The sequence below is a fragment of the Pimephales promelas genome, chromosome 11, assembly GCF_988280905.1.
Source record: "Pimephales promelas chromosome 11, fPimPro1.hap1.1, whole genome shotgun sequence".
Taxonomy (NCBI): Eukaryota; Metazoa; Chordata; class Actinopteri; order Cypriniformes; family Leuciscidae; genus Pimephales; species Pimephales promelas.
This window is the reverse complement of record NC_142779.1, coordinates 21233772-21257309: the sequence shown is the minus strand read 5'-3', so window position 1 is coordinate 21257309 and position 23538 is coordinate 21233772. Positions and strand designations below refer to the sequence as shown.

Below are 23538 nucleotides of genomic sequence, written 5' to 3'. Positions count from 1 at the left end.
TTTCTATTCATTAAAGACACCTGAAAAATCTGTCATCTTTCCACATAAATATTAAGCTGCAACTGTTTTTAACACAATACATTTTTCTTGAGCAGCAAATCAGTATATTAGAATCATTTCTGAAGGATCATGTGACACTGAAGACTGGAGTAATGATTTTTGTCAGTTATTATGAATTTTAATCATATTTCAGTTATTACTATTTTTACTGTAAAGTTATTTCCAGTTTTATAACTTTGTTATGAAAACGGCATGGCCTAAAAACTAAAATGGGTGGTGATGGCATAGTGGATAAGACTCATGCCTTTGGTGTGAGAGACCCGAGTTTGAATCCACTGTGAGACACCAATGTGTCCCTGAGCAAGACACTTAACCCCTAGTTGCTCCAGAGGCATGCGACCTCTGACATATATGAAGAGTTGATGAGTTGATTCAAATGAATGCCATTTGAAATTTTCTTCTTTAATGATGATTTTTATCAAACTTGTATATTTAAGTTCAGTAATTTCACTTAAATAACAATTAATAGGAAATTATCATTGCCATTTAAGTGAAATTGCTGAACTTAAATAAACAAGCTTGATAAAAATGATCATTAAAGAAGAAAATTTCAAATGGCATTTAGAGGCTTTTGCATCTGAACTCTTCATATAGCTATTGTAAGACGCTTTGGATAAAAAGCGTCAGCTAAATGTAAATGTAATATTGCAAATATGTAAAATGACCACGAGAATAATTCACATCTCAAATAATAAATGGTTAAACTGGCAAATGAATGTGTGTTTTTATACAATTATAAACTTCACGATTTTGCTTTAAAAATGGTTATGAAGTAAATTGGCCCCATTTACTTCCATTCTTTGTCACCTTTATTTTCTTTTAAGAAAATGAGGGACAAGTCAAAATACGTTTTTAAGGTAATCAACATGCCAAAATCCTGTCGATTGCGCAAACTGAACCCTGAATATTCCTTTAAATAGGGGTGTTCATTTAAGACAGTTTCTTGACTTGAAAACTGTGTATGTGTGTAGGGGTCTTCAGAGGCTGGTAATGAAGAACATTGTGTATGGAATGGGGGAGATGTATAGAGGTGTGTTTCCCAGTGCTCAGGTGAAGATCCTGCAGAAGTTTATACCTGAGCTGGGCCCCAGTGATGTCCTCAGGTAAAATCACTCTATTAGGAAAGGGTAATAGCTTAGTGTAATTTATCACCACTATTGCTGTATAGTCACTCTCAAATAGTGCTTTTGCCCTGCACACACTGGCCTATTTGAAAATGTTGTTTTTCTGCTTGTTGGTTTGTGCAGGGGGCCGTCCGGTGTGCGTGCACAGGCATTGGATGCTGAAGGAAACCTGGTGGATGATTTTGTGTTTGACGGTGGGAAGGGAGAGCTGGGCAGACGGATCCTTCACGTACGTAATGCACCGTCACCCGCTGCGAGCTCCTCTCTGGCCATCGCTGAGATGATTGCAGATGAGCTGGAGAAAAGATTTCAACTGTAGACATAGCTAAGAGGACATTGCCAGCTCCATGATAACACTCTCATTCTTATACTTTAATTCAGAGGAAAAAAGAAGAATTATAGAATAAAACTTTGATGGTATTGTGTGGAACAGTCATTATGCAAAACGATTTCTGGTGCTCTTTTTTAATGGATCTTCTGCAAATAATTCAGATTTTGGGAAATGTTGGGAAACTATTATTATGTATTCTTTATAAATCTAATGATTTATGAGGGACAGAACTGCCTTAAAGTAATGTACAAAGGTAGTTGCTTCTTAAGAATCAATGTGTTCACTCCATATCTGAATTTGTAATAAAATAAAAATAAAACACGACTAAATCTTTTTGGTGGGTTTTCAAATGATATCTTAAGCTCTGGGGCCGTTGCGTACCGGCCCTGAAAGAGGTGTACACCACTTCTGACGTTTGTAGAATCATGGTTTTGAACCCAAGCATACATTCCCTTGACATTATAACTCTTTTCTTTCTTTCTTGCATAATCTGTTAGGTGAACATGTAATGTTAGTTGATATTATTGAAAGTTTTGTTTTTTTTTTCTACAGAATAAAGAGCTTGGCGTAACTATACAAATTTAAACCTGGATAAACTATAGGAACCTTGATACTGAAAAGAAAAGAAAAAAAAGATTTTGAGGAGGTGAAACGTCATGATTTTTTGTTGCTTAATCTTAATTTTAAGTTTTTTTTTAAATAGTTTTAAAGTGATAGTTTACCCCAAAAGACAATTTTGTCATCATTTGTGAATGAAAAAATATTTTTATTCATCCAATTAAAAATTTTTAAGGTAATGGTTCACATCTATATTTTATAACTTGAACCAATGAAAAATAAGTAACTTACCCTAACCAATATTTTCTATGTCTATGAAAAGGTTTTTTTTTTTAAACTTGGTACAAAGTAAATATTTCATGTTGAAGAAAGTCATAATTTAAATACTTTTTTTGATCTAAACAATAATCTATAGATTTAACTGAAACAAAACTTCTCATTTAAGAAATATGTATTATAAATGATTTATTTTCTCCAATCAAATATATATAGATTTAATTAAACAATGATGTATCATTTTTAAAATAAATGTTAATAGAAATTATTAATTTTAAACAAACAAAATGATATGGATTTAATAAACCATGTTTCCCATCAAGGAACATTGCTTTATATTTGATCGATCCAAAATCTAATAAATAAAAAAAGACAAATAACTTGCATTGCAAAAAGATTTATTAACCAATTTAAACACATCAGCAATTTCAGTGCTCAAGTTTCATATTTTAACTTCAAGGGCTGCCAAACATTGACCTTATTCAACAGCCTTAAAGGGATAGTTAAACGAAAGTTTAATGACTCTCCCTAATAATGACTAAATTAATTAAGATTAAGTAATACATTTATTTTAAGACAGCATGGTATATATAGATTGTAGAATATGCTGTTAGCTATCATTTGGATGATATAGTATCATGAGCCACAATTAAAGTCATGTGACGCTCATGCCAGGCGACAGGCGTTATTGTTGGGCCGTTTTTTAGTCCCAGTCCATCCCTGGCTTAGTGTGTGAATTTAATCAGCCCAGTGACAGCAGATGAAAATGATCTGTTTATATTACACTAATTAATGTGTGTTGTCATTGACAAATAAATAAATAAAATACTTTTTTATTATAGGACTCACACGTTTAACAAAATAAAAATTAAATATTTTAAATGACAAAACATTTTGCAAATAAGCAACATAAATAATCCATTTGGTCTGCGTTGCCTGGATCTGACTGTTGGTCGTTCACTTCGATCGCCATCCGCTGCTTGTTTTGTAAGGCTGACCTGTCCACTCCGGCACTGTCTTGTTGAAGGAACAGACATAATCATGTACCGCTGACCAGATTTAATGAGGGATTCTTAAAGAAAATCTAAAGAAAACTTGCTTCTACCATTTCAATATGAGGGGTCTGAATTGAAAAGGAAATGATGTGCATCCCAGATTAAATTAATAAAGTATTTAGTTTCTAAATCTTAGTCAAATTGAGAGATAGGAGGGTCTAATCAATGCTCTTTTACGGGTCGGCTGGGACCTGGGCTAAAGTCTGTTTGAGTTCTCCGGTTCGGTCGAGATATATATAATATAAGGGACTTACAGACACTCCCTTTTGGATTTTCTTCTGCCTCTGCTGATGCCCCCACCAATCCCTCAAATTCTCCCTCTGCTTCGGGATCCTCAGTTTTGCGGAAGACTCGGGCTCTGGTGCATTTCGGGTATTCTGCCTCCGCAGCTCAAGGATTTCAGCATTTCTCCGCTCGGAGATCTTTTTAATAACAAGAGCCGCCTGAGCACAAGACAGAGGCGCTATCTCAGGCTGAGTATCTCACTCTGTCTGGATCTGTCGGGCACAGGCGCTCCCTCTGAGGATCTGGCGGATCTGTCGGGCACAGGCGCTCCCTCTGAGGATCTGGCGGATCTGTCGGGCACAGGCGCTCCTTCTGAGGATCTGGCGGATCTGTCGGGCACAGGCGCTCCCTCTGAGGATCTGGCGGATCTGTTGGGCACAGGCGCTCCCTCTGAGGATCTGGCGGATCTGTTGGGCACAGGCGCTCCCTATGAGGATCTGGCGGATCTGTCGGGCACAGGCGCTCCCTATGAGGATTTGGCGGGCACAGGCGCTCCCTCTGAGGATCTGTCGGGCACAGGCGCTCCCTCTGAGGATCTGTCGGGCACAGGCGCTCACTCTGAGGATCTGTCGGGCACAGGCGCTCCCTATGAGGATCTGTCGGGCACAGGCGCTCACTCTGAGGATCTGTCGGGCACAGGCTCTCCCTCTGAGGATCTGGCGGGCACAGGCTCTCCCTCTGAGGATCTGGCGGGCACAGGCGCTCCCTCTGAGGATCTGGCGGATCTGTCGGGCACAGGCGCTCCCTCTGAGGATCTGTTGGGCACAGGCGCTCTCCGTGTGGCTCTGGAAGAGAAGGGCTCTCCCTGCGTCCTCTTCTGCCTCCACTCCAGTGTGGTCTTCAGTGTTGCATCTGAGAAGCCCGAGTGTTGGAAATGAGCCTTCTCAGATGCATCACTGAAGACCAGGGATGAGGGACATGATGTTGCTCCTGCCTCTTCCGTTTCCCCCCACTCCTCTGAGATGGAGAAGTCGTACTCATAATCGTCAGGGATGGGGTCTGACACTTCCATAATCGCCCACCACCGTCCCAGTTTTTTGTCTTTTGAAGTTCAACGGACATCCATGTGTTAAGGCATCCTCTCATTTCCACATAAACCATCAGAGTAGCCATGCCTATTTATTAACCTAAATGTAGCTACAGCAAATCGAGACAATAACATTCCACAGTTTAAGCAGTTTCTTCTGTAATTTATTAAAAATATTAAAATTCAGATCCCCAAATCCAGTGTAAAAAGCATCACATACTCACTCAATCGCCGACTCGCTAAAGAAAGCAGGATTCCGCTGCACTCATAAAAAATATATATAAGTCAAGTCAATGAGTGTTGTCAACTGTCTGGTTTTACTGTCATTCTTCAAAATCTCGTCTTTTATGTTCAACAGAAGAAAAAAAAAATTAATGCAGGTTTGGAACAACATTAAGGTGAGTAAATTATGACAAACATTTATTTTTAGGCGATCTATCCCTTTAAGCAACCCTGAAGCCTATTCAGTTTTCCTGTGCGCCCAGGCCCACTGCAAGGCTTACTACCACTACCATGAATTGCTACCATGAATCTGCTGAAAAGTTCCCAAGAAAAAGTGTTTACAGGATTTCTTGGGTGACCGTGTCGCTATTGACCACACGATGGCAGTGGTTGGCTGGAAATTTAGGGGATTTTTTAATAAATAGGAACTGAAATAACTATCAAAAATATAATCTGTAAATACCGCTGACACGGCACTATACGAAATATAGCCAAGTATTCTGAAAAAAGATTATTCTGTGCTTTTTAACTGAAAGGCAACAACAATAGTTAGACTGTAAAATGTACTTCTAGAAAACACGCTTGAGTGTATGTGTGTTTATTGTGCCAAAATAAAACCAAAATATGTGCTAGCAGGCAGCTACGTTGCTGCGCTTGTTCTCTCTCGCTCGCACACAGCGGGCGATCCCTCCCTCCGGGCTGCGCAGATGCGGGAAGCGCGCGCAGTGAGCAGCTGTGATTACACCGTCATGGACACGAGCGCACCACATCAGAGTTGAATCGGGACGTTGCCAACAACAAAAACAAAGACATTAGCACTCTCCACTTTTCGTCGGAATATAACGTATTCAGACGTCGCTTGTGTAACTGGAATATGCCCAGCAGACGGACTCTCGCAACATGACAGTCTCGCACTGGAGGAACTCCTGCTCGCGCGCTTCATGAGGAGTCTCGAGGCCACAGAGCAGCCGCCGCGCGCCGCCAGATGTGCAGCTGTTAACCGCAGGCAAAACACCGCGCGACGAACACCAGTCTGACGACGCTCAACGCTTTTTTCTTAACATTTGCCCCTGTGTGAAAGAAATGACATCGGCTGTCCTGTTTGAGGAGGAGCAGCTGGGCGAACTGCCCGACTAGCATGTGAGGCTAATCTCGGGTGTATGTTAGCGGCTAATTAGCGCTGCGCGAGACACCCGCGACACTCAAACGACTGACAGGACAGAGACGCGAACACTTTCACAGTCGTTGAAACGGCTTAATTTTAATTACGAACAGTTTTCCCTGCAGAATGCGGTGTTTCACGTGTCTAAAAGCCTCACTGGCCCGTAAATGTGACCGAGTCTGAGTTTGTTTTGAGTGTGTCTGCGCGCCGCACGAGCGGCTAAAGTTGTGTGGTTGTTCCCGGTGCTGGGAGCGCGCGGGGCCGATGCAGAGCAGCCATGCAGCACGACTTCAGCTCCAGCGAGGAGAGCAGCGCGAGATGGCGAGGCCTGTTCGTACAGGCACTAAGAAAGGTACTGACCCTGTTCGTTCCCTCATTCGCACTTTTCCCAGTGTTTACAATTGAACCTCTGGTTAATGAGTTAGTTTTAAAGAGTGATTGTGCAGAACTGAAATCCAGAGTTCTCCCCGTAACTACAGCTTTGCACAGCTGTAGTCTGTTTTTAGATGTTCCTTAAGGATGCATTCGTGCAAGATGCAAAAAAAATGTTTCTTTACTATTGGCCTCGGCCTTAACACCTTACAGTTACGATTTCATGCATGACACACACTCACTTTGACGTGACATGTCATGTCCAGTGTCTAGGTGGAGTTCAGTGTTGGCTTTTACTTTTTTTAATGGGGATTTTTACCTTTGACCAAACAGTCCAATGTGTAACTAACTGTCATGCACTGTTAGTGTTACATCTATTATTGAGTGATCTCGGGGCTTCCCTTGCCAGAATTAATGTCAAATGTATTCCAAATCTCCCTCATGTCTTCTTACTACTGCAAGGAAAATATCTCAGCACCATCAGGAGACTCTTGGAGCAGATGGTGTGTGTGTGAATGTTTGTGGTTGTGAGAGAAAGATTTTGGCTGCATCTGATCTGATGCTGGAAATGATTTTTGATTCCAAACAAACAAGAAAACCCTTAGAAATGAATGTGAAGTGAGTGACTCGCTCACACACTTGAATGAACTTTGATTATAAACAATATTTTTTACAGATTATTGCTTAAAGGAATAGTTCACCCAAAATCATTTGTTTGCCCTCATTTACTGTGGTCCCAGATCTGTATATATCTTTCTTCTGTTGAACATAAAAGAAGATATTTGTTTGTTTTGGGGTTTTTTTCATATAATGGAAGGTAACAGGAACCACAACTAGTTAACAACATTATACAAAATAAATAGTGTTTCTCAGAAGAAAGAAAGAAAAAAAGTCATACAGGTTTTTGGAACAACATGAGAGTGAGTAAATAACAGATTTTCATTTTTGGGTAAACTGTCCCTTTAATTCATTCTAATTCACTTAAAGCAAAAATAACTTATCCCAATCGGGAATAGTGAACAGTATTATTATTCACTTTTATTGGTAGAGCTGTTCTGTATGAGTTATATTATTCATCCAAACCTATACTATTAAGAGGTAAATATACAGAGCATCACTCTGGATGTGCACTCGCATCTTTCATTTTCTCTGCCTACACTCCCATTCTCCACATCAATACTTTTCTGTCTGCTACTATCATCCCCCCATCCCTGGAGAAGACAGAGGGGTAGAGTGTGTGTTTGTATATGCGTGTGTGTGTGTGTTGTGGAGTCCCAGTAGAGTAGCTCTCAGTGCCTAATGGAGGACAGCATGTAACCAGACACTAGAGCAGAGATCACAAGCCATCTCTCATCTGTGTATTTGTGTGTGTGTGTGTGTGCATGCATGCATTTGCTTTGTGTTTTTTGGTCTGTATTTCTTTTTTGGACTGCAGAAGGGAATTAAATCTTTATTTTAAACCTGTGCTCACCTTTAACCTTTCACCTGTCGTAACACAAATGCTGTTCTCTCTCACACTTTTCTATAACTGGTTTTGCCACAGTACCTGAACAGACTGCATTCCTGTTAAAGGACACAGCCCAGTAAGGTGGGAGGGGGATAAAATGGGAAAGAGAGTTTTTTTTTTTTCTTCTTCTTCCAATTTGTCCACCAAACTGAGAGCCGCAAGGTGTGTGTGCATATCAGTGTACGTATGTCAGATGATGTCATGCTGCCTTTGTTTGTAACAGTGTAGCTTCCTGTGCGTATATCTATAAATCAGACCAGATCCCAGACCAGATTGATTTTTTTTTAAAAACAATTTATATTTTAATTTATGTGCTTTTGTCTTTCCATTCCTCCCCATTCAAATGCATCTTTGGTTCCCTTTATGACATTGCTCTGTTTTTAAATGTGCAGGTGCAGCTACAAGTACATCCAAACCTGTCGGCTAAAGAAGACGCACTCCAACACATTGAGGCGCTCATACTACAGCTCCTGAACAAGCTGTGTGTCACACAGCCTAGAACAATAGCTGATGTTGAGGTACGTGCACTCACCTGTGATGGACGGTATTATGGTATATAGTGTACTATGGGAAAAATGTCAACTGGCAGAGGTTGCGCTGTACATTTTGATATATTTATGCAAATATTAGTAGGCAGCTTTACAATTTACATTTGACTGATGAAGAAACATGGAGAAATGTAAAAATATGGATCAGGTATGTCCTAAACAAACAAGACAAAGAAGGTTTTGTTATTTAAGGGTGCAACTTAACATAATATTCGACTGATATCCCAATAGATGTGTGTGTTTATGTCAGCTGTTTTTAAATGGCTTCAAATGAGGCTCATCCGATCAGAGTCTTAGTCTAAACTTTTTTTCATATAACTTAAAAATTTCAGGAGTCAGCACGATTTTGACCAGTCTATAGACCATTTTGCAAGATGTAAACAACACTGGTCCAGAAACACTTCCTGTTTCACATGTAAAGAAAACATCTTAAAAATGTTTGTTTAACTTTTTGATTCATATTTATATGTTCTGTTGGTGGTATTTTATCCCAGCTTTTATGTAGTGTTAAAAAACTGAAACAGGAAGTGCTTATGGACCAGTGTTGCTTACATCTTGCAAAATGGTCTATAGGCTCTTTCCTAGGGATGCACCGATCCGATACTCTGTATCGGTATCGGCTCCGATACTCTGTATCCATCGGTATCGGCTCTGATACTTCCATTCTTTGCCGGATCGGATGTGGTTCAGACGAGACCGATCCAAATCCGATATTGTGCGTATACTATTGTGTCATTGTTAAGCCCCACAAAAGGAACAAAAAAATTATAAACCACCACTATTATAACATTTCTGAAGCCATTTTATAGTATAATGTGAGTTTGAAATTAATATTTAAATTGTTAAATTCACGTTCACGTAAACTCTTCCTTCCGCTGCGTCTGTCAGTCATTCTTCATTCAGCATTGAAACAGCGCGTCAAGTTCGGTTACGACAGCCAACACGATGAAACTCTCCAAGAGGATTCAATGTTACTATTAATATACTTGATCTGTAGATAAAGCTCTATGGTTTCGCATAAATTGACTATCTTGCTGTAGTACCTTAATCATGTTCCTTTACTGTGTGTCTAGATCACAACACTGGATCAACACTATCATTGTTCTTCACACGCACAGTAACTGAAATTTAAAACTGTTAAAAGAAAACGCTCAATAAACTATTGCATAGATAGATAATATCTGTATAATACACTATGTGTTGATATGTATTTCCTTTGTGCTTTTAACTTTTCAATGCAGACTCGAAGAGCTGCGCGCTGTGACTCATGTTGTCTCAAGCGCACCATTCAGCGCTCGGGATGCGCATAAGCTCTGTGTGCAGCACTCTATTGGAGTCTTTCATGATCATAAAATACTTCTGCGCAATGAAAGATTATTAATATAGCATTATTTGTTCTGTTCTGTCCTATCTATCATATGTTGCTGCCTCATTAAACAGCTGTGCTATACATTTGTGCTATGTATATTTTCTTAATTTTATTTTAGACTATAAAATAATTGATCTTTTTGATTTTTTATCTTGTTTTTCATGAATGTATTTTACAACAATACAAAGAGCAATGTGTAACGTTTTACCAGATTTAGTGCTACACTTATTGTCTCTTATTTGTTCCCCACTAAATATTTTTTTTTTCTCTAAATGTTCTGATTTTATAAAATTATTGTTTTTCTAGACTAAATTTTAATCACTAATCTAGTTTATAATAGCATTTTTTGTCATAGATTATGATCACATACATTTTTTTGATTTGTTGTTTTTCTTTATAATTAAGTTGTCTGTATTTAGTAGATTGTGTTGAACACACAAAAAAGTGATAATCTGTTCAACACTCAGAGTTATAGAAATTCTTCTTGATTAAAAACCAAAAAACTGGTATCGGTCAATACTCCAGATTTTTGGTATCGGATCGGTTCTGAAAAGATGGTATCTGTGCATCCCTATTCTTCCCTATTGCAAAATCACACACAACCATGTCACATAGGCTAGATCTATGAATATATTATTATAGTTCAGTGACTGCAACAACCCTACAGCGTGAGCATACACTTAAACACACACACAAATACAGGCTTTGTTGTTCTTTGCTTTTCACCAAATCATTTTACACATTTGTCTTTTTATTTTCTTTCTTTTTCTATCCAAAGCTAATATAGCAGCAACATTAAAAGTTCCAAGTGCCGTGTTTTGTGCGAAAGCTCATGTGATTTCCACTGGCAAAATTTGGTTGAGAATGTGGTCAATATCGATTCTCAAAAACCACTAATCAATCTTTTTTACATATTTATTTCTGCAAACATTGAAAATAAAATCTGATTGACATTAATCGTATTACTAGTCTTTTCCACTAGATGTCCTCCTTTTATTGCAGATGCAGGTGCGCCTTTCAGCATGAAAGACATTCTGGACATTGAAGGAACTGATACTGTCCCAATCGGACCATTGCTGCCGTGGTCACAAGTTTATCATTTGCACATGTTTAATATTTTAAACATAATTGAAACATCCTAGCTCAAAGTGTGGTGTGAAGTTTTATTTGACGCAGAAAGAAGTTTTGTGATACGCATAAAAAGCTGTGCCTCTCAGACAGAGTTCTCTTTCACGTCTCTTTGCACTCGAATGGACAAATTCACACAAATTTACCTCAAAATCCCCAACATGGCGAATATAATAACCAACTAGGCCTATGTTTACTATGTTATTAACGTCGTAAACACTTGAGAAGACAACACGTGTATCATTATACTGGATCCATGCATTGTCTTAAAGTGACAGCAGCATAAGATTCCTTAAAGGGTTAGTTCACCCAAAAATCATCCTCATGTCGTTCCAAACCTGTAAGACCTCCGTTCATCTTCGTAACACAGTTTAAGATATTTTAGATTTAGTCCGAGAGCATTTCTGTCTCTCCATTAAAAATGTGTATGGTATACTGTCCTTGTCCAGAAAGGAAATAAAGACATCATCAAAGTAGTCCATGTGACACCAGTGGGTTAGTTAGAATGTTTTGAAGCATCAAAAATACATTTTGTTCCAAAAATAACAAAAACTATGACTTTATTCAGCATTGTTTTCTCTTCCGGTTCTGTTTTTGATATAAGTCGCACCTGACTATAAGGTGCAGGACCAGCCAAACTATGAAAAAAGTTTGACTTATAGTCCAGGAAATACAGTATGTAAAATTTTAGAGAGAAAAATAAAAGAGAGGTCTTGTTACCTTTGGCTTAATTTTTGTTCACAGGATCGTGTTCAGAAGACGTTCCCAAATCCCATCGATAAATGGGCCATGGCAGACGCTCAGGCTGCAATAGAAAAGCGCAAGCGAAGGAACCCACTGCTGCTGCCAGTCGACAAGATACATCCACTACTGAAGGTGCTAAAAACACTTAAACACATCTTACTTAATCTACAACATTCACATACTAGCACACAGAGTAACATGTGTCTGGTTTTGTGTGTGCAGGAGGTGCTGGGCTATAAGATCGACTATCATGTATGTCTGTATATTGTTGCTGTGTTGGAGTATATCTCGGCCGACATCCTCAAGCTGGCTGGAAACTACGTGAGCAACATTCGACATTACGAGATCAGCCAGCAGGACATCACCGTCTCCATGTGTGCTGACAAGGTCAGAAATGTGTGTCTGTGATTCGTCATGTGGTTTCATTAGTTTAAGTTTTTGATAAGTTTTTGTTTCCTGAAGGGATGTTGTGGGTCAACAAAAAAAAAATCACTAAATAAATTTAGTGATATTACACCTTTAATAATGACAATTATTATGATTGTCATAAGAGTATCATTCTATTGTGTCTGAAACATGGAGAAAACCCTTCTTAATGCCTTATTCAATTTAGGCAATTAATTAAAAAAACAGAAAGTGAGTCATTTGCAGTCTTTGTTACACTGAATGTAATTATCTACAAAGTTCATCAAATCTTAAACCTGCAAAATATGTCAGTGGTTCTAGGGTCAGTGACAAATAAAGTCCTAAATGATAAACTAGATGAAAAGTCTAGTTTAAAATACATTTCAGGTTCTGCGAAATAATGTTTTTTGACCTGGTTTCATGTTTCTTGTTTCATGTTTTTACTTTCATTACCTAATGATATTATTATCTAAAACCAAACTATCTGAATTGTTTTGATGCTTATTGACCTTGACAGATATTGTGCTCTACAGAGGTCTGTAATATTATTATGATTATCTTTAATATGGTTTGTAATAGCAATGATGGTAATAATAATAATAATTATTATTATTATTAGTAGTAGTAGTAGTAGTAACAAAAAAAAAATGTCCCAAAGCTGCTCCACTCTATTACACTAAAGAAATAATGAAAGATTATTCTGGACTAAAAGGTCTGAACACTAAGAGCAATAAAAAATGTATTGGATAAAATCATGGTAATTTAAAGTTCCAATTAAATACTTTGATGTATTAAGAGCCCTAATATTGCTTTTGTGTGTCTTCAGGTGTTGATGGATATGTTTGATCAGGAAGAGGAGATGGGGCTGGTGTCTCAGAGTGTAGAGGAGGTGTCTTCCTCTGGTGTGCTCACATATGACGATCTTGTGCGCCTGGAGATCGCTGAGGAACGTCAGTATCTGCGGGAACTCGATCTCATCATCAAAGTATTCCGCCAAGCCTTTATGTCCAATAGCAAACTCTTCTCCTCTCAGGTGTGTTCTTTTGACCAATCAGAACATGAGTTGTCTATGTAAATGAGCATACACACATCAATTTGCTGGGATTAGCTCTCTACATTCTCTTTATTATCATTTATTCTCTCTCTCTATGTGATGTTTGTAGGATGTGGAGCTGGCATTTAGTAATATTCTAGAGGTCCATGAGTTAACAGTTAAACTGTTGGGTCTGATTGAGGATGCTGTAGAAATGACAGCTGATGGGAGTCCACACCCCCTTGTGGGCAGCTGCTTCGAAGACCTCGCTGAGGTACAAATAAAGTCATAGACACGCATGAAAGTTCACAAGTGAGAAAGATCATCCACAGAAGTACATTAGATTGCTGTTAGAAATGTCTATGTATGTGTCTGTTGTGTACAGGAGCAGGCATTTGATCCCTATGAGACACTCTCTCAGGACATCCTCTCTAAAGAATTCTGTCAACATTTCAACACTCTGATGTCCCGCCCCACTGTTGCCCTGCACTTTCAGGTCAGCACCATCACTGATTATTATTGATATATTGTGCATCCCTTCTAAATTCAAAACCTGTTTAAAAATAACCAAAATCTCCAGACACTAATACAGTATTACAAAACTAAAACACAATCCTCAATCAATTCAATTATTGGTTTAGATATATTGTTTATTTTACTTAGGCTCTAGCCTAAGTGCACTTTTAAGCACTTGTTTTATAATTGTGCTTATAAAGACAACTGCTCCTTCATCAGTTTAACTAGGAAATCATATATACCACATTTTAAAGGCAAGTAATACTTCACTTTATTTGTATATGGCCCAGAAGGACTATTAATTTTACAGTAAGACAGCAAACAAAAGGACAATTTACAATACATTAATAATACAATCTGAAAAGAGACCTGTGGGGTCAGAGAGACAGTGGAGGGCGGTGGAGTCAAAGCCTTTATCTCTGCAGGCATGAGCTCAGATGTTCTGCCTCATGTGGTGTGATGTGTGTGTGTGTGTGTGTGTGTGTGTTTTAGTCAATTGCAGAGGGTTTTAAGGAGGCAGTGCAGTATGTGCTTCCTCAGTTGATGATGGTTCCAGTTTATCACTGCATGCACTACTTTGAACTGTTACAGGTGAGTACTAAACATTCACACTCAATCAGTAACCTACAGTTACGTAATCTTGCGTTATTTGAGGTTCATTGAGATCATTGTCTTTCTAGCAATTGCAGGAGTGCAGTGAAGACCAGGATGACAGAGAGTGTTTAAAACAGGCTCAGACTGCACTGATCAACCTACAATGCAGCATTGAACGCATATATGCTAAACACCAACCACGGCGCAAACAAGGGTAACGGAAACACCAGGGCTTGCACAACTATGTGTCTGTACCAAACACCTTTTTCATCTCTCGTTCTTGTGACTCTCTTTTAGGGAGCCTCTATACCGGTTATATAGTCGCGCATCTCGCAGTAAGCAGGCAGCAATAAAGCGTATGAATGACATCCAGAAGAGTATTGATGGCTGGGAAGGCAGAGATATTGGGCAGTGCTGCAGCCAGTTCATCCTGGAGGGGGCACTCCTACGGGCTGGTGCCAAGCATGAACGGCACAACTTCCTGTTCGACGGCCTCATGATAAGCTGCAAAGCCAACCAGAGCTCCCGGTTGCCTGGGGCTGGCAGTGCGGCTGAGTTTCGTCTAAAAGAGAAGTTTGTGTTACGCAAGTATCGCATCGTAGATCGCGAAGATTCATCAGAGTTTCGCCACGCATTTGAGCTGGTAGGCCGCGAGGAAAGCAGTGCCGTATTTGGTGCGCGTTCGGCGGAAGAGAAGAGTGCGTGGATGGCTTCATTGGTCACGCTGCAGTACCGGCCCACTCTGGACCGCATGCTGGACACTGTCCTGCACCGTGAGGAACAAGCACAACCACTGAGGCTGCCATCACCGGATGTCTACCGGTTTGCCATCCAGGACTCTGAAGAGAACATAGTGTTTGAGGAGGGAGCGCAGAGTAAGACTGGAATCCCCATTATTAAAGCCGGGACAGTGGTCAAGCTCATTGAGAGACTGACATACCACATGTACGCAGGTACAGAACAACAATCCCCCTTAATTCAAAAGGTTTTTAAGATCATGACAAATGTTCTGTCCAAACTCTTGATTGGTAGTGTATGTTTTGGTTATTTGGTTTGGTCCCTCCCTGAGGATGTTTTTATGTACATTTCCTCTTTTTCTTACAGACCCAAATTTCGTGCGTACGTTTCTGACTACATACCGTTCTTTCTGTAAACCCCAAGACCTGCTCACACTACTGATTGAAAGGTAAAGAGCACATACACTTGTCTCATGCACATGTTCAGACAAAAGTCAGTCCTTTATGTGGTGAGGCTGTCAAATTCTACACTTAAGTAAAGTTTGCATAAAGTTCTACATTTGTAGAATGTTATTTTGTCTCTGGCCCCTGCTGTGCTGTTGTATGCAAATGTCTTATGATTGGTCACTGTCAAGGGAGCTTTTGAGTCTGTCGCATTAGATCACTTAAAGCAGCATTATGTGACTTTTGAAATTTTGCTCTCGGGCTCCCCCTACAGTTGGAAAACAGTATTGTTTTCTACTATTGTCGTAAAATCTGTCATGGTTACACTATGGAATACACGCATCCTTTTGTTGACAAGCGATACCCCCGAACTCTGCAGAAGGAAGGAGTTCTCACATCTTGGGCAGACTCCAGTGTTGCATGTGAAATGTCTTCATCCCCGGTACATTGGCATATATTTCAGCATGTCATATGAATATAGTGTCATGAGCTTTATTTTTTTTAAAAGTCAAAAGATCGCGTAGCTCACATTTACAAGCAAGCTTCTTTATAGTAACGTTAGCCTATTGGCTACTGTGTTTTACATAATCGATATGCTAATTCAATTCAATGTTTGTATGGTAGATAATAGCCATGTCGTCAATATTATAATATCAAGCTACCATAGATGAATCTGCAAATTTGAAAAATCGATTTGCATTATAGTCTGAGGCAAGACACTTTCACCAGAAAAATAAATAACAAACATGACTATTAGCCTGCAGACATAGGATAGTTATCCTGACCGATTATTTTGTCCATCTAATCATGTATTATTTACTGGCAAGAATGTAGTAGCCTCAACCAAACTCGGTGATCAGTATACTTTCACCGTCTCGAGATGGCGCGAGCAGCCCGCCACGACTACGGGGATGCTTGAATGTCTTAAGCGCCCTCAAAAGAAAGCAATGCAGTCATTGCTTTACATTGGATGCGGCGAGGGGCGAAGCTACACAACACATTACCAACAGTAAACTGATCGCGCGTGTGCTCTGTTTCTGACGCACTTCACATTTGCTAGGCGGGGGATGATTGATGCAACGGATCGGAGTCGGGGAACTTACTTACGTTTTTGTGGAGTAGTATTACGAATCAATGTTTTTAAAATAGTAGGCTATTAGTGTAAAAAAATCACTCCTTCGCTCATTTTGGCGTACCCTATGGATGAGTGGCGCCAGCGAGCTAAAGCTGGACCAATATTCATTTGATCCTCGTCCAGCCTTTTATTTTGCCACTCCCCCTTTTTCTCTTTCTACTGTCTTCCGACAAAACCTTTGGCTTCTTGGTTTTACTTGCTGCCTCAGCCATGACAACATACAGAGGTAAATAAACACTTGTTGGGCTCTCACGCCGGAATTTGAGGAAGTGGGGGAAGTGATGTTGCCGTAAAGCAGTCGAATTTTGTAGTTCTTTTTGTGCTCGGGTTCCTACCCACTGCCCAAGTTACAGAGTGCCAGTAAAAGCGATACAGACACTAATCAGGCTTTGGCAGACCTGTCATTCAACCTATTGTAAGTCGATGTACCATCTCAAGGGTTTTGGAAAAATATGATTAAGGTTTGAAAATGTTACGTAGTGCTGCTTTAAGTCTTTGCACAAGTGTTTCATTACACTGCTGAGCAAACATTTGCATTAAAGAAGCATCAGCCAATGAAAAGAAAGGAATTCTTTTTTTAAAAAAATTTGTGTTCCTTCCACCCTAAAATATTGACATATCTGTCAAGGAGTTAGTTTCCTTTACACATTTGTTTGCCTACATAAAGTTGTCTGATTTTTCTTGTTTTGTTTGCCTTTCATTTTAGGATGTATCGTATATGCATGTAATTTGGTTGTACTTGTTTCCCCATGATGCTTCAGGATTGAGATTCCAGAGCCCGAGCCATCAGAAGCAGACCGAGAGGCTCTCTGGAACGGAGAGCAACCAATGGCAGCTGAGCTTCAGAGATTTCGCAGGGAATATGTGCAGCCTGTCCAACTCCGGTAAAACAAACACACATTCTCAATTGCCATGCACACTTATACATGATGCACTCATAATATTATAAAAATGTAAAATTTTAAAACATTTGTTCCACCAAATATGTTGTTGTTAAGATTCTTTGATGAATAGGAAGTTCAAAAGAACAGAATTTATTTGAAGTAAAAATTTGTTGCAACAATGTTGAGGTTTTTAAAGCAGCAGTCCGGCGTTTTTTTTTTCCTCTTTGTCGCCATCTCTGTTCGAAATCTGCAATTGCAGTCATTAGCAGAATTATCAACTTTACTGACCCCAAACTCTTGAACTGTAGTGTGTTTATATGGTGTTTTTGGTGGTGGTGGTGGGCTTGTTTTTGTAAGACTCACATGCATCCTGTTTTTTTTCTCCGTCTTCTCTGTGGTCATTTCAGTCAATGTGCTGTTGTACATTAAGTCACCACAGTGAGCATGTCGGTCTAATGTCTGTGTGTGTCATTAGGGTTTTGAATGTATTCCGTCAGTGGGTGGAACATCACTTTTATGACTTTGAGAATGATCCTGAACTCTGCGGAAGACTTGAAGAGTACCTCACCAGCACCACACAGCTTAGAGGTACCTACACCCTCTTAATACACATTTATACACACCCTGAAATACGTATTCTGCTGCATATTCGCATACATGCATGCATACTCAATGAGACAAACACAAGCTCAGAGACTGATGTACTATGTTCTGTTTTCAGGTAAATCGATGCGTAAGTGGGTGGAGTCTATCAGTAAGATCATGAGACGTAAGATACAAACTCAGTCTAATGGCATTAGTCACAACATTACCTTTGAGAGCCCACCTCCTCCTATCGAATGGCACATCAGCCGTCCAGGGCAGGTCGAAACCTTCGACCTCATGACTCTTCATCCAATAGAAATTGCTCGCCAGTTAACACTTCTAGAGTCTGATCTATACAGGTGAGACAATCGGAACTTAAAGCATGAGAATAAGAAAGACAGTACATCAACTAACTGTGGTACGTTTGTATGCATAGAGCCGTTCGTCCATCTGAGCTTGTAGGCAGTGTTTGGACAAAGGAAGATAAAGAGAAGAATTCTCCCAATCTGCTGAGGATGATCAGACACACAACCAACCTCACACTGTGGTTTGAGAAGTGAGTAACTAGCCCTTAGTCAACTGCATCATCTCCATGAACAATAGCCTACTTTTTATCTAGCAGAAAAACCATTATCACACCATTGTTTCCAATGTTTTAAATCCTGTAAGTACTTTAATTCTTTGTTTCTTTCTCTGTCCCTCAGGTGTATAGTTGAGGCTGAAAATGTGGACGAGAGGGTTGCCGTATTCTCCCGTATTATCGAGATCTTGCAGGTGTTTCAAGAGCTCAATAACTTTAATGGTGTTTTGGAGATTGTAAGCGCAATCAACTCAGTACCGGTGTATCGACTGGACCACACCTTTGAGGTGACCTGTTAATTTATTATTGATGGCACTCACAATGTGAATCTGAATCGTAAATGACAGATAACCAGATAACGGTACAGTGTTTGTGGTTTTGTTGTTTATATGTAGGCCGTGCCTGAGAGGAAGAGGAGGATTCTAGAGGAAGCTGTTGAACTTAGTCAGGATCATTTTAAGAAATACCTCGCCAAGCTTAAATCCATCAACCCACCTTGTGTACCCTTCTTTGGTAAGAGAAAGAGATGCTTGTAACAACTCGCACTACTCTGAAAGGCTGCATTTATACAGTAAAAACAACTTTAAAATAAATTTAAAATAACTGTTTTCAATATGAATATATTTGAAAATATAGTGTATTCCTGTGATGGTGAAGCTGAATTTTTGCAGCCATTTCTCCAGACTTTAAAAAAACAGTTGAGTTGCTTAAAAATTTTGTGGGAACTGATTCTTAGATGAATAGAAAGTTATTTGAAATTGAAAACTTTTCTGACATTGTAATTATGAATTTCTTCACTACCACTTTTGCCTCATTTAATCTGTCCTATCCTATCTGAATAACAGCATTAATTTCTTTAAAAACAAAAGTCTTACTGACCCCAAACTTATGAACAGTAGTGTTGTACGGCATATGTGATGTTTCCTGTCTGTTTTGTGAATTTAGGTATCTACCTGACTAACATTTTGAAGACTGAAGAGGGGAATCCAGATTTCCTAAAGCGTGATGGAAAAGAACTGATCAACTTTAGCAAAAGACGCAAAGTAGCAGAAATCACTGGAGAAATCCAGCAGTACCAGAACCAACCCTACTGCCTCAAAGTAGAACACGACATAAAGGTTTATATTGTTCATCACTCACACTGTTTTCCTATTCCCCTCTCTCATTCTCATGAGTTTAACCCTTTCCTCTATTCCTGTCCCTGTAAAAAATTAACCAAAGCCCTATTTTTTTTTTGTTCTGCATTGTAAATGTTTTAATCTAACCACTTCATATATGTGTGCAGTCTGTATTGTGACTGACTGATTTTTATTACAAAAAACATTGCCTCTGTTTTATGCATGTGAGTGTGTTCTGCTTTGGGGATGTTATATAGTCTTATATCTTCATTTGTAAGTGTTTTTTTTTCTGGATTGTGCCAGATTAAAAAAAAGACAAATAAATAAAAATCCCATTTCCCATTCATTACTACGGGTATCAAATTGACCCACGAGGGAAGGATTTGTTACTATTTTTATTATAATCACATAATCCTAGAACTAAGTTAAACAGTTTTTGTCGTATTCCCAGTTCAAGTGTGACAAATCTCCTAAGCTCTAGGACCACTCCAATGAACACTCAACTTTTAAAAATTATAAATGAGGAATTTCGGGTCAAAATGACCTGAGGAGAAAATGAGATTCGAGATTGTCATTTTGTCTTGCAGAGGTTTTTTGAGAATCTGAATCCAATGGAAAACATGAGTGAAAAGGAGTTTTCTGACTACCTGTTCAACAAGTCTCTAGAGATCGAACCACGGAACTGCAAACAGCCATCCAGATTTGTGAGTTTTTGTTAAAACACTGTATGTGATAGTTAAGAGATGAATCAGGTTGGTGTCTAAATTACTCTATTTAAAACTTTTTCAAAAGTTTTTTTAAAGGACTTTTATTTAAAATCAATAAAATGGAGTCCGAATGTACCGTTTCCTTTTCGCTGTGGGTAATGTGAAGTGTTTTAAGTTTACACGGTATGTTTGTCTTACAACTGAGTGTGTTGTGTCATATAGCCCAGAAAGACTATGTATCCTCTGAAGTCTCCCGGCGTTCGGCCGGTGCGGCAGGCGTCAGGAGGAGGAGGAACGCTGAAAGGTCACCCAGTGCCATTAGAACGAGAACCACCTCACAAAATCACCTTCAGAAGCATTGCAGAAACAGAGCCTGAGACCCCTCCTTCTCTCCCCACCTCTCCGAACACACCCACGCCTCCACAGTCTGCCAGCTCGGACTTTAACTCCGTGTTCATGGAGCACGACCTGAGCAGCTCCTGCGGTGAGAGAGGGGATCTGTGGCGACTCAGTGGATACGAATCAGCTATAAACAAAGTCATGCATGACTTAAATGCCATTTTGTGTTTTTTTCTGCAGGTAACACAATATTTGCCCCAGTCTTGCTCCCCCAGTTCAGTAAGTTTTCTGATTTTCCTCAAGCAGCGCTCCTCTGCTTATGTTTTTTGTGACAGACCAAAAGACTGTGTACTTCTGTCTTTTTGTCAGAGTCTGTGTCATGTGGCAGTTTACACCAGTTGATGGGCGATGAGCTACTTAAACCCCCGCCATTACCTCCCCGCAGGAAAGATACCTCTTCAGAGTCCAAGGTGCCTTACATACTGTGTTGTGAATGATAATTTGAAACTATGCATACTAACATGATTTTAAAAATTAAGAGACACACTTTTACAAACTACAGCTTTTAACTAAATATTTCAAAAAAAAAAAAAAAAATGTAACACTCATTATTTTTTGTCATTCCCTAATGTTGATTTTCTGATGCAAATTTTTTTCCAGCATGAGTATTATACTGATACTTTCATTATTTTGCGTACTTACCAATACCTGTATTATCATTGCATTTGTAATAAAAAATAACAATAATGGGCACAGAATGCGAATCATATTAGTTGGTTTACTTTGTTTAGTTATAGAGTTTTTTTCTAGTCATTTTCATGCTTAAATTATGCCTTATAAAATGTATGAACTTTTCTTACTTTCACTCTGCATTGTATCATTCATCATATTTTGTCTTTAATTTAAAGGGATAGTTCACTTTGAAAGTTATTTTTGATATGTTTTAACTTACCTCAAGGGCATCCAAGATGTAGGTGTCAGTGATGCGCGGGTCAATGTATAAACAAACCGCAACCGACCGACGTTTTCAACTACCCGCCCGCAACTCGGACCGCAAAAAAAAGTACAAAAATATTGTACCCGACCCGCTTCCTGACCGCATTTTTTAAAAGTAGTAAATGCTCATCGGAGCGTTATTGGGCCATAGACGTGTAACAACACAGCATCGCAAGAAGACGTAGGCCTGGCCTACACATAACAAAGGCAAAGCCAGCACTTTGGTCATCATATTTCATTATTTCAGCAAATGTCTCCCACACTTACTCTTTCTATTTGTGTATTTGCGGAGCTTCCACTCCCCAGTCTTCACCTTTTCTCTTGCCGCCTCCATCTCTCTGCAGACTGTAGTGATCATAGACATGGCCGGTTCGTGAACGAATCGTTCTTTTGAACCGGTTCTTTTTAGTGAACCGGTCGCAACTACACTAAATCGAACTGAATCGTTCTAAACAGTTCGCGTCTTGCGTCAGTGCTGATCCACAAGTTAGTTACTTACTTTCAGACATGCCTGACAGTCGCCTCCGAATCGAAATAAATCAATATCCTGAATTCTATTTTACTCCAGTAACTCCAACAGTTCACTGAACCGAGACATGTTGGTGCCACTGTTGAGAGAAGTGATGAGCACGAGCAGCTGATACTGCGCATAGATACTGCGTACTACCGAACGCACAGGGACAGCGGTTCTCCAATCACTAGTAAAGAACCGAGAACTGTTTAGACTGAGCTTGTGGGTTATCTTCGTGCCAGTTATTCAGGCAATAATGTGTAGGGCTGTGTATTTCATCAAAAATTGTGTCTAGTAGGCTACTATATTAATACAAATGTTTAATTGGCATCTTTTTTCAAACGACCCGACCGACCGCGACCCGAATATCATCAAAAACATTTTTGGATGACCCGTAACTGCGGGTAACCGCGGGTGACCGCAGGCACCCGCTCATTTCGGATCAACCCGCGCATCACTAGTAGGTGTCTTTGTTTCCACAGTATTTTAAATTTTGACATTTTTCGATCTAACCGTTGTTGTCTGTCAGTCATATAATGGAGGTTTAGGGGGTCCACATCAAAGAGCATGCACAGAGAAGTCCAAATTAAACATGATTTAATGATTCGTAAATGTAAGTACACATTGATGGCCTAAGACACGAAACGAGCGGTTTGTGTGAGAAAACAAACAGTATTTATATCGTTTTTACCTCTTGTTGACAGCTATGTCGAACTAATCTGAATCAGATGTCCAACTGAATTGAACCGAACTGAACCGTCTCCAGACGTTACGCCGGAAGTGATCTCTCGCGTGTCTACGTCACGCATTGTTTACACAGAGATTTCGGAAGTTTTACCTTTCACTAAACATATTTTGATATACGGAAATCGCAATGGAAGACGATTTCGATATATATAAATATGTTTAGTGAAAGGTCAGTGTAAATCTCAGTGTAAACAATGCGTGACGTAGACGCGTGAGAGATCACTTCCGGCGTAACGTTGGACATGGTTCAGTTCGGTTCAGTTGGACATTTGATTCAGATCAGTTCGACATAGCTGTCAACAAGAGGTAAAAACGATATAAATACTGTTTGTTTTCTCACACAAACCGCTCGTTTCGTGTCTTAGGCCATCAATGTGTACTTACATTTACGAATCATTAAATCATGTTTAATTTGGACTTCTCTGTGCATGCTCTTTGA

At 39.4% G+C, this 23538-nt stretch overlaps 1 protein-coding gene across 3 annotated transcripts in view; it reads left to right on the top strand.

Annotated features, from left to right (window-relative positions):
- The window catches only part of sos2 (son of sevenless homolog 2 (Drosophila)), a 29840-nt gene that overhangs the window by 4034 nt on the left and 2268 nt on the right, over positions 1 to 23538 (top strand). The window contains exons 1-22 of one of the 3 annotated variants that reach the window (XM_039656220.2): positions 5621 to 6452; positions 8372 to 8497; positions 11769 to 11900; positions 11991 to 12155; positions 13000 to 13206; positions 13337 to 13480; positions 13592 to 13702; positions 14215 to 14313; positions 14403 to 14530; positions 14614 to 15269; positions 15421 to 15502; positions 17394 to 17516; positions 17992 to 18104; positions 18238 to 18460; positions 18538 to 18657; positions 18806 to 18968; positions 19077 to 19194; positions 19627 to 19799; positions 20387 to 20503; positions 20729 to 20990; positions 21086 to 21124; positions 21215 to 21315. In XM_039656220.2, the coding sequence (XP_039512154.1) occupies positions 6378 to 6452; positions 8372 to 8497; positions 11769 to 11900; positions 11991 to 12155; positions 13000 to 13206; positions 13337 to 13480; positions 13592 to 13702; positions 14215 to 14313; positions 14403 to 14530; positions 14614 to 15269; positions 15421 to 15502; positions 17394 to 17516; positions 17992 to 18104; positions 18238 to 18460; positions 18538 to 18657; positions 18806 to 18968; positions 19077 to 19194; positions 19627 to 19799; positions 20387 to 20503; positions 20729 to 20990; positions 21086 to 21124; positions 21215 to 21315 (3477 nt within the window). In that variant the 5' untranslated portion in view covers positions 5621 to 6377. Of the gene's footprint in view, positions 1 to 1031; positions 1164 to 1307; positions 1849 to 5620; positions 6453 to 8371; positions 8498 to 11768; positions 11901 to 11990; positions 12156 to 12999; positions 13207 to 13336; positions 13481 to 13591; positions 13703 to 14214; positions 14314 to 14402; positions 14531 to 14613; positions 15270 to 15420; positions 15503 to 17393; positions 17517 to 17991; positions 18105 to 18237; positions 18461 to 18537; positions 18658 to 18805; positions 18969 to 19076; positions 19195 to 19626; positions 19800 to 20386; positions 20504 to 20728; positions 20991 to 21085; positions 21125 to 21214; positions 21316 to 23538 lie in introns of those variants that run through there. The other 2 variants (XM_089117176.1, XM_039656252.2) reach the window with 2 other exon arrangements.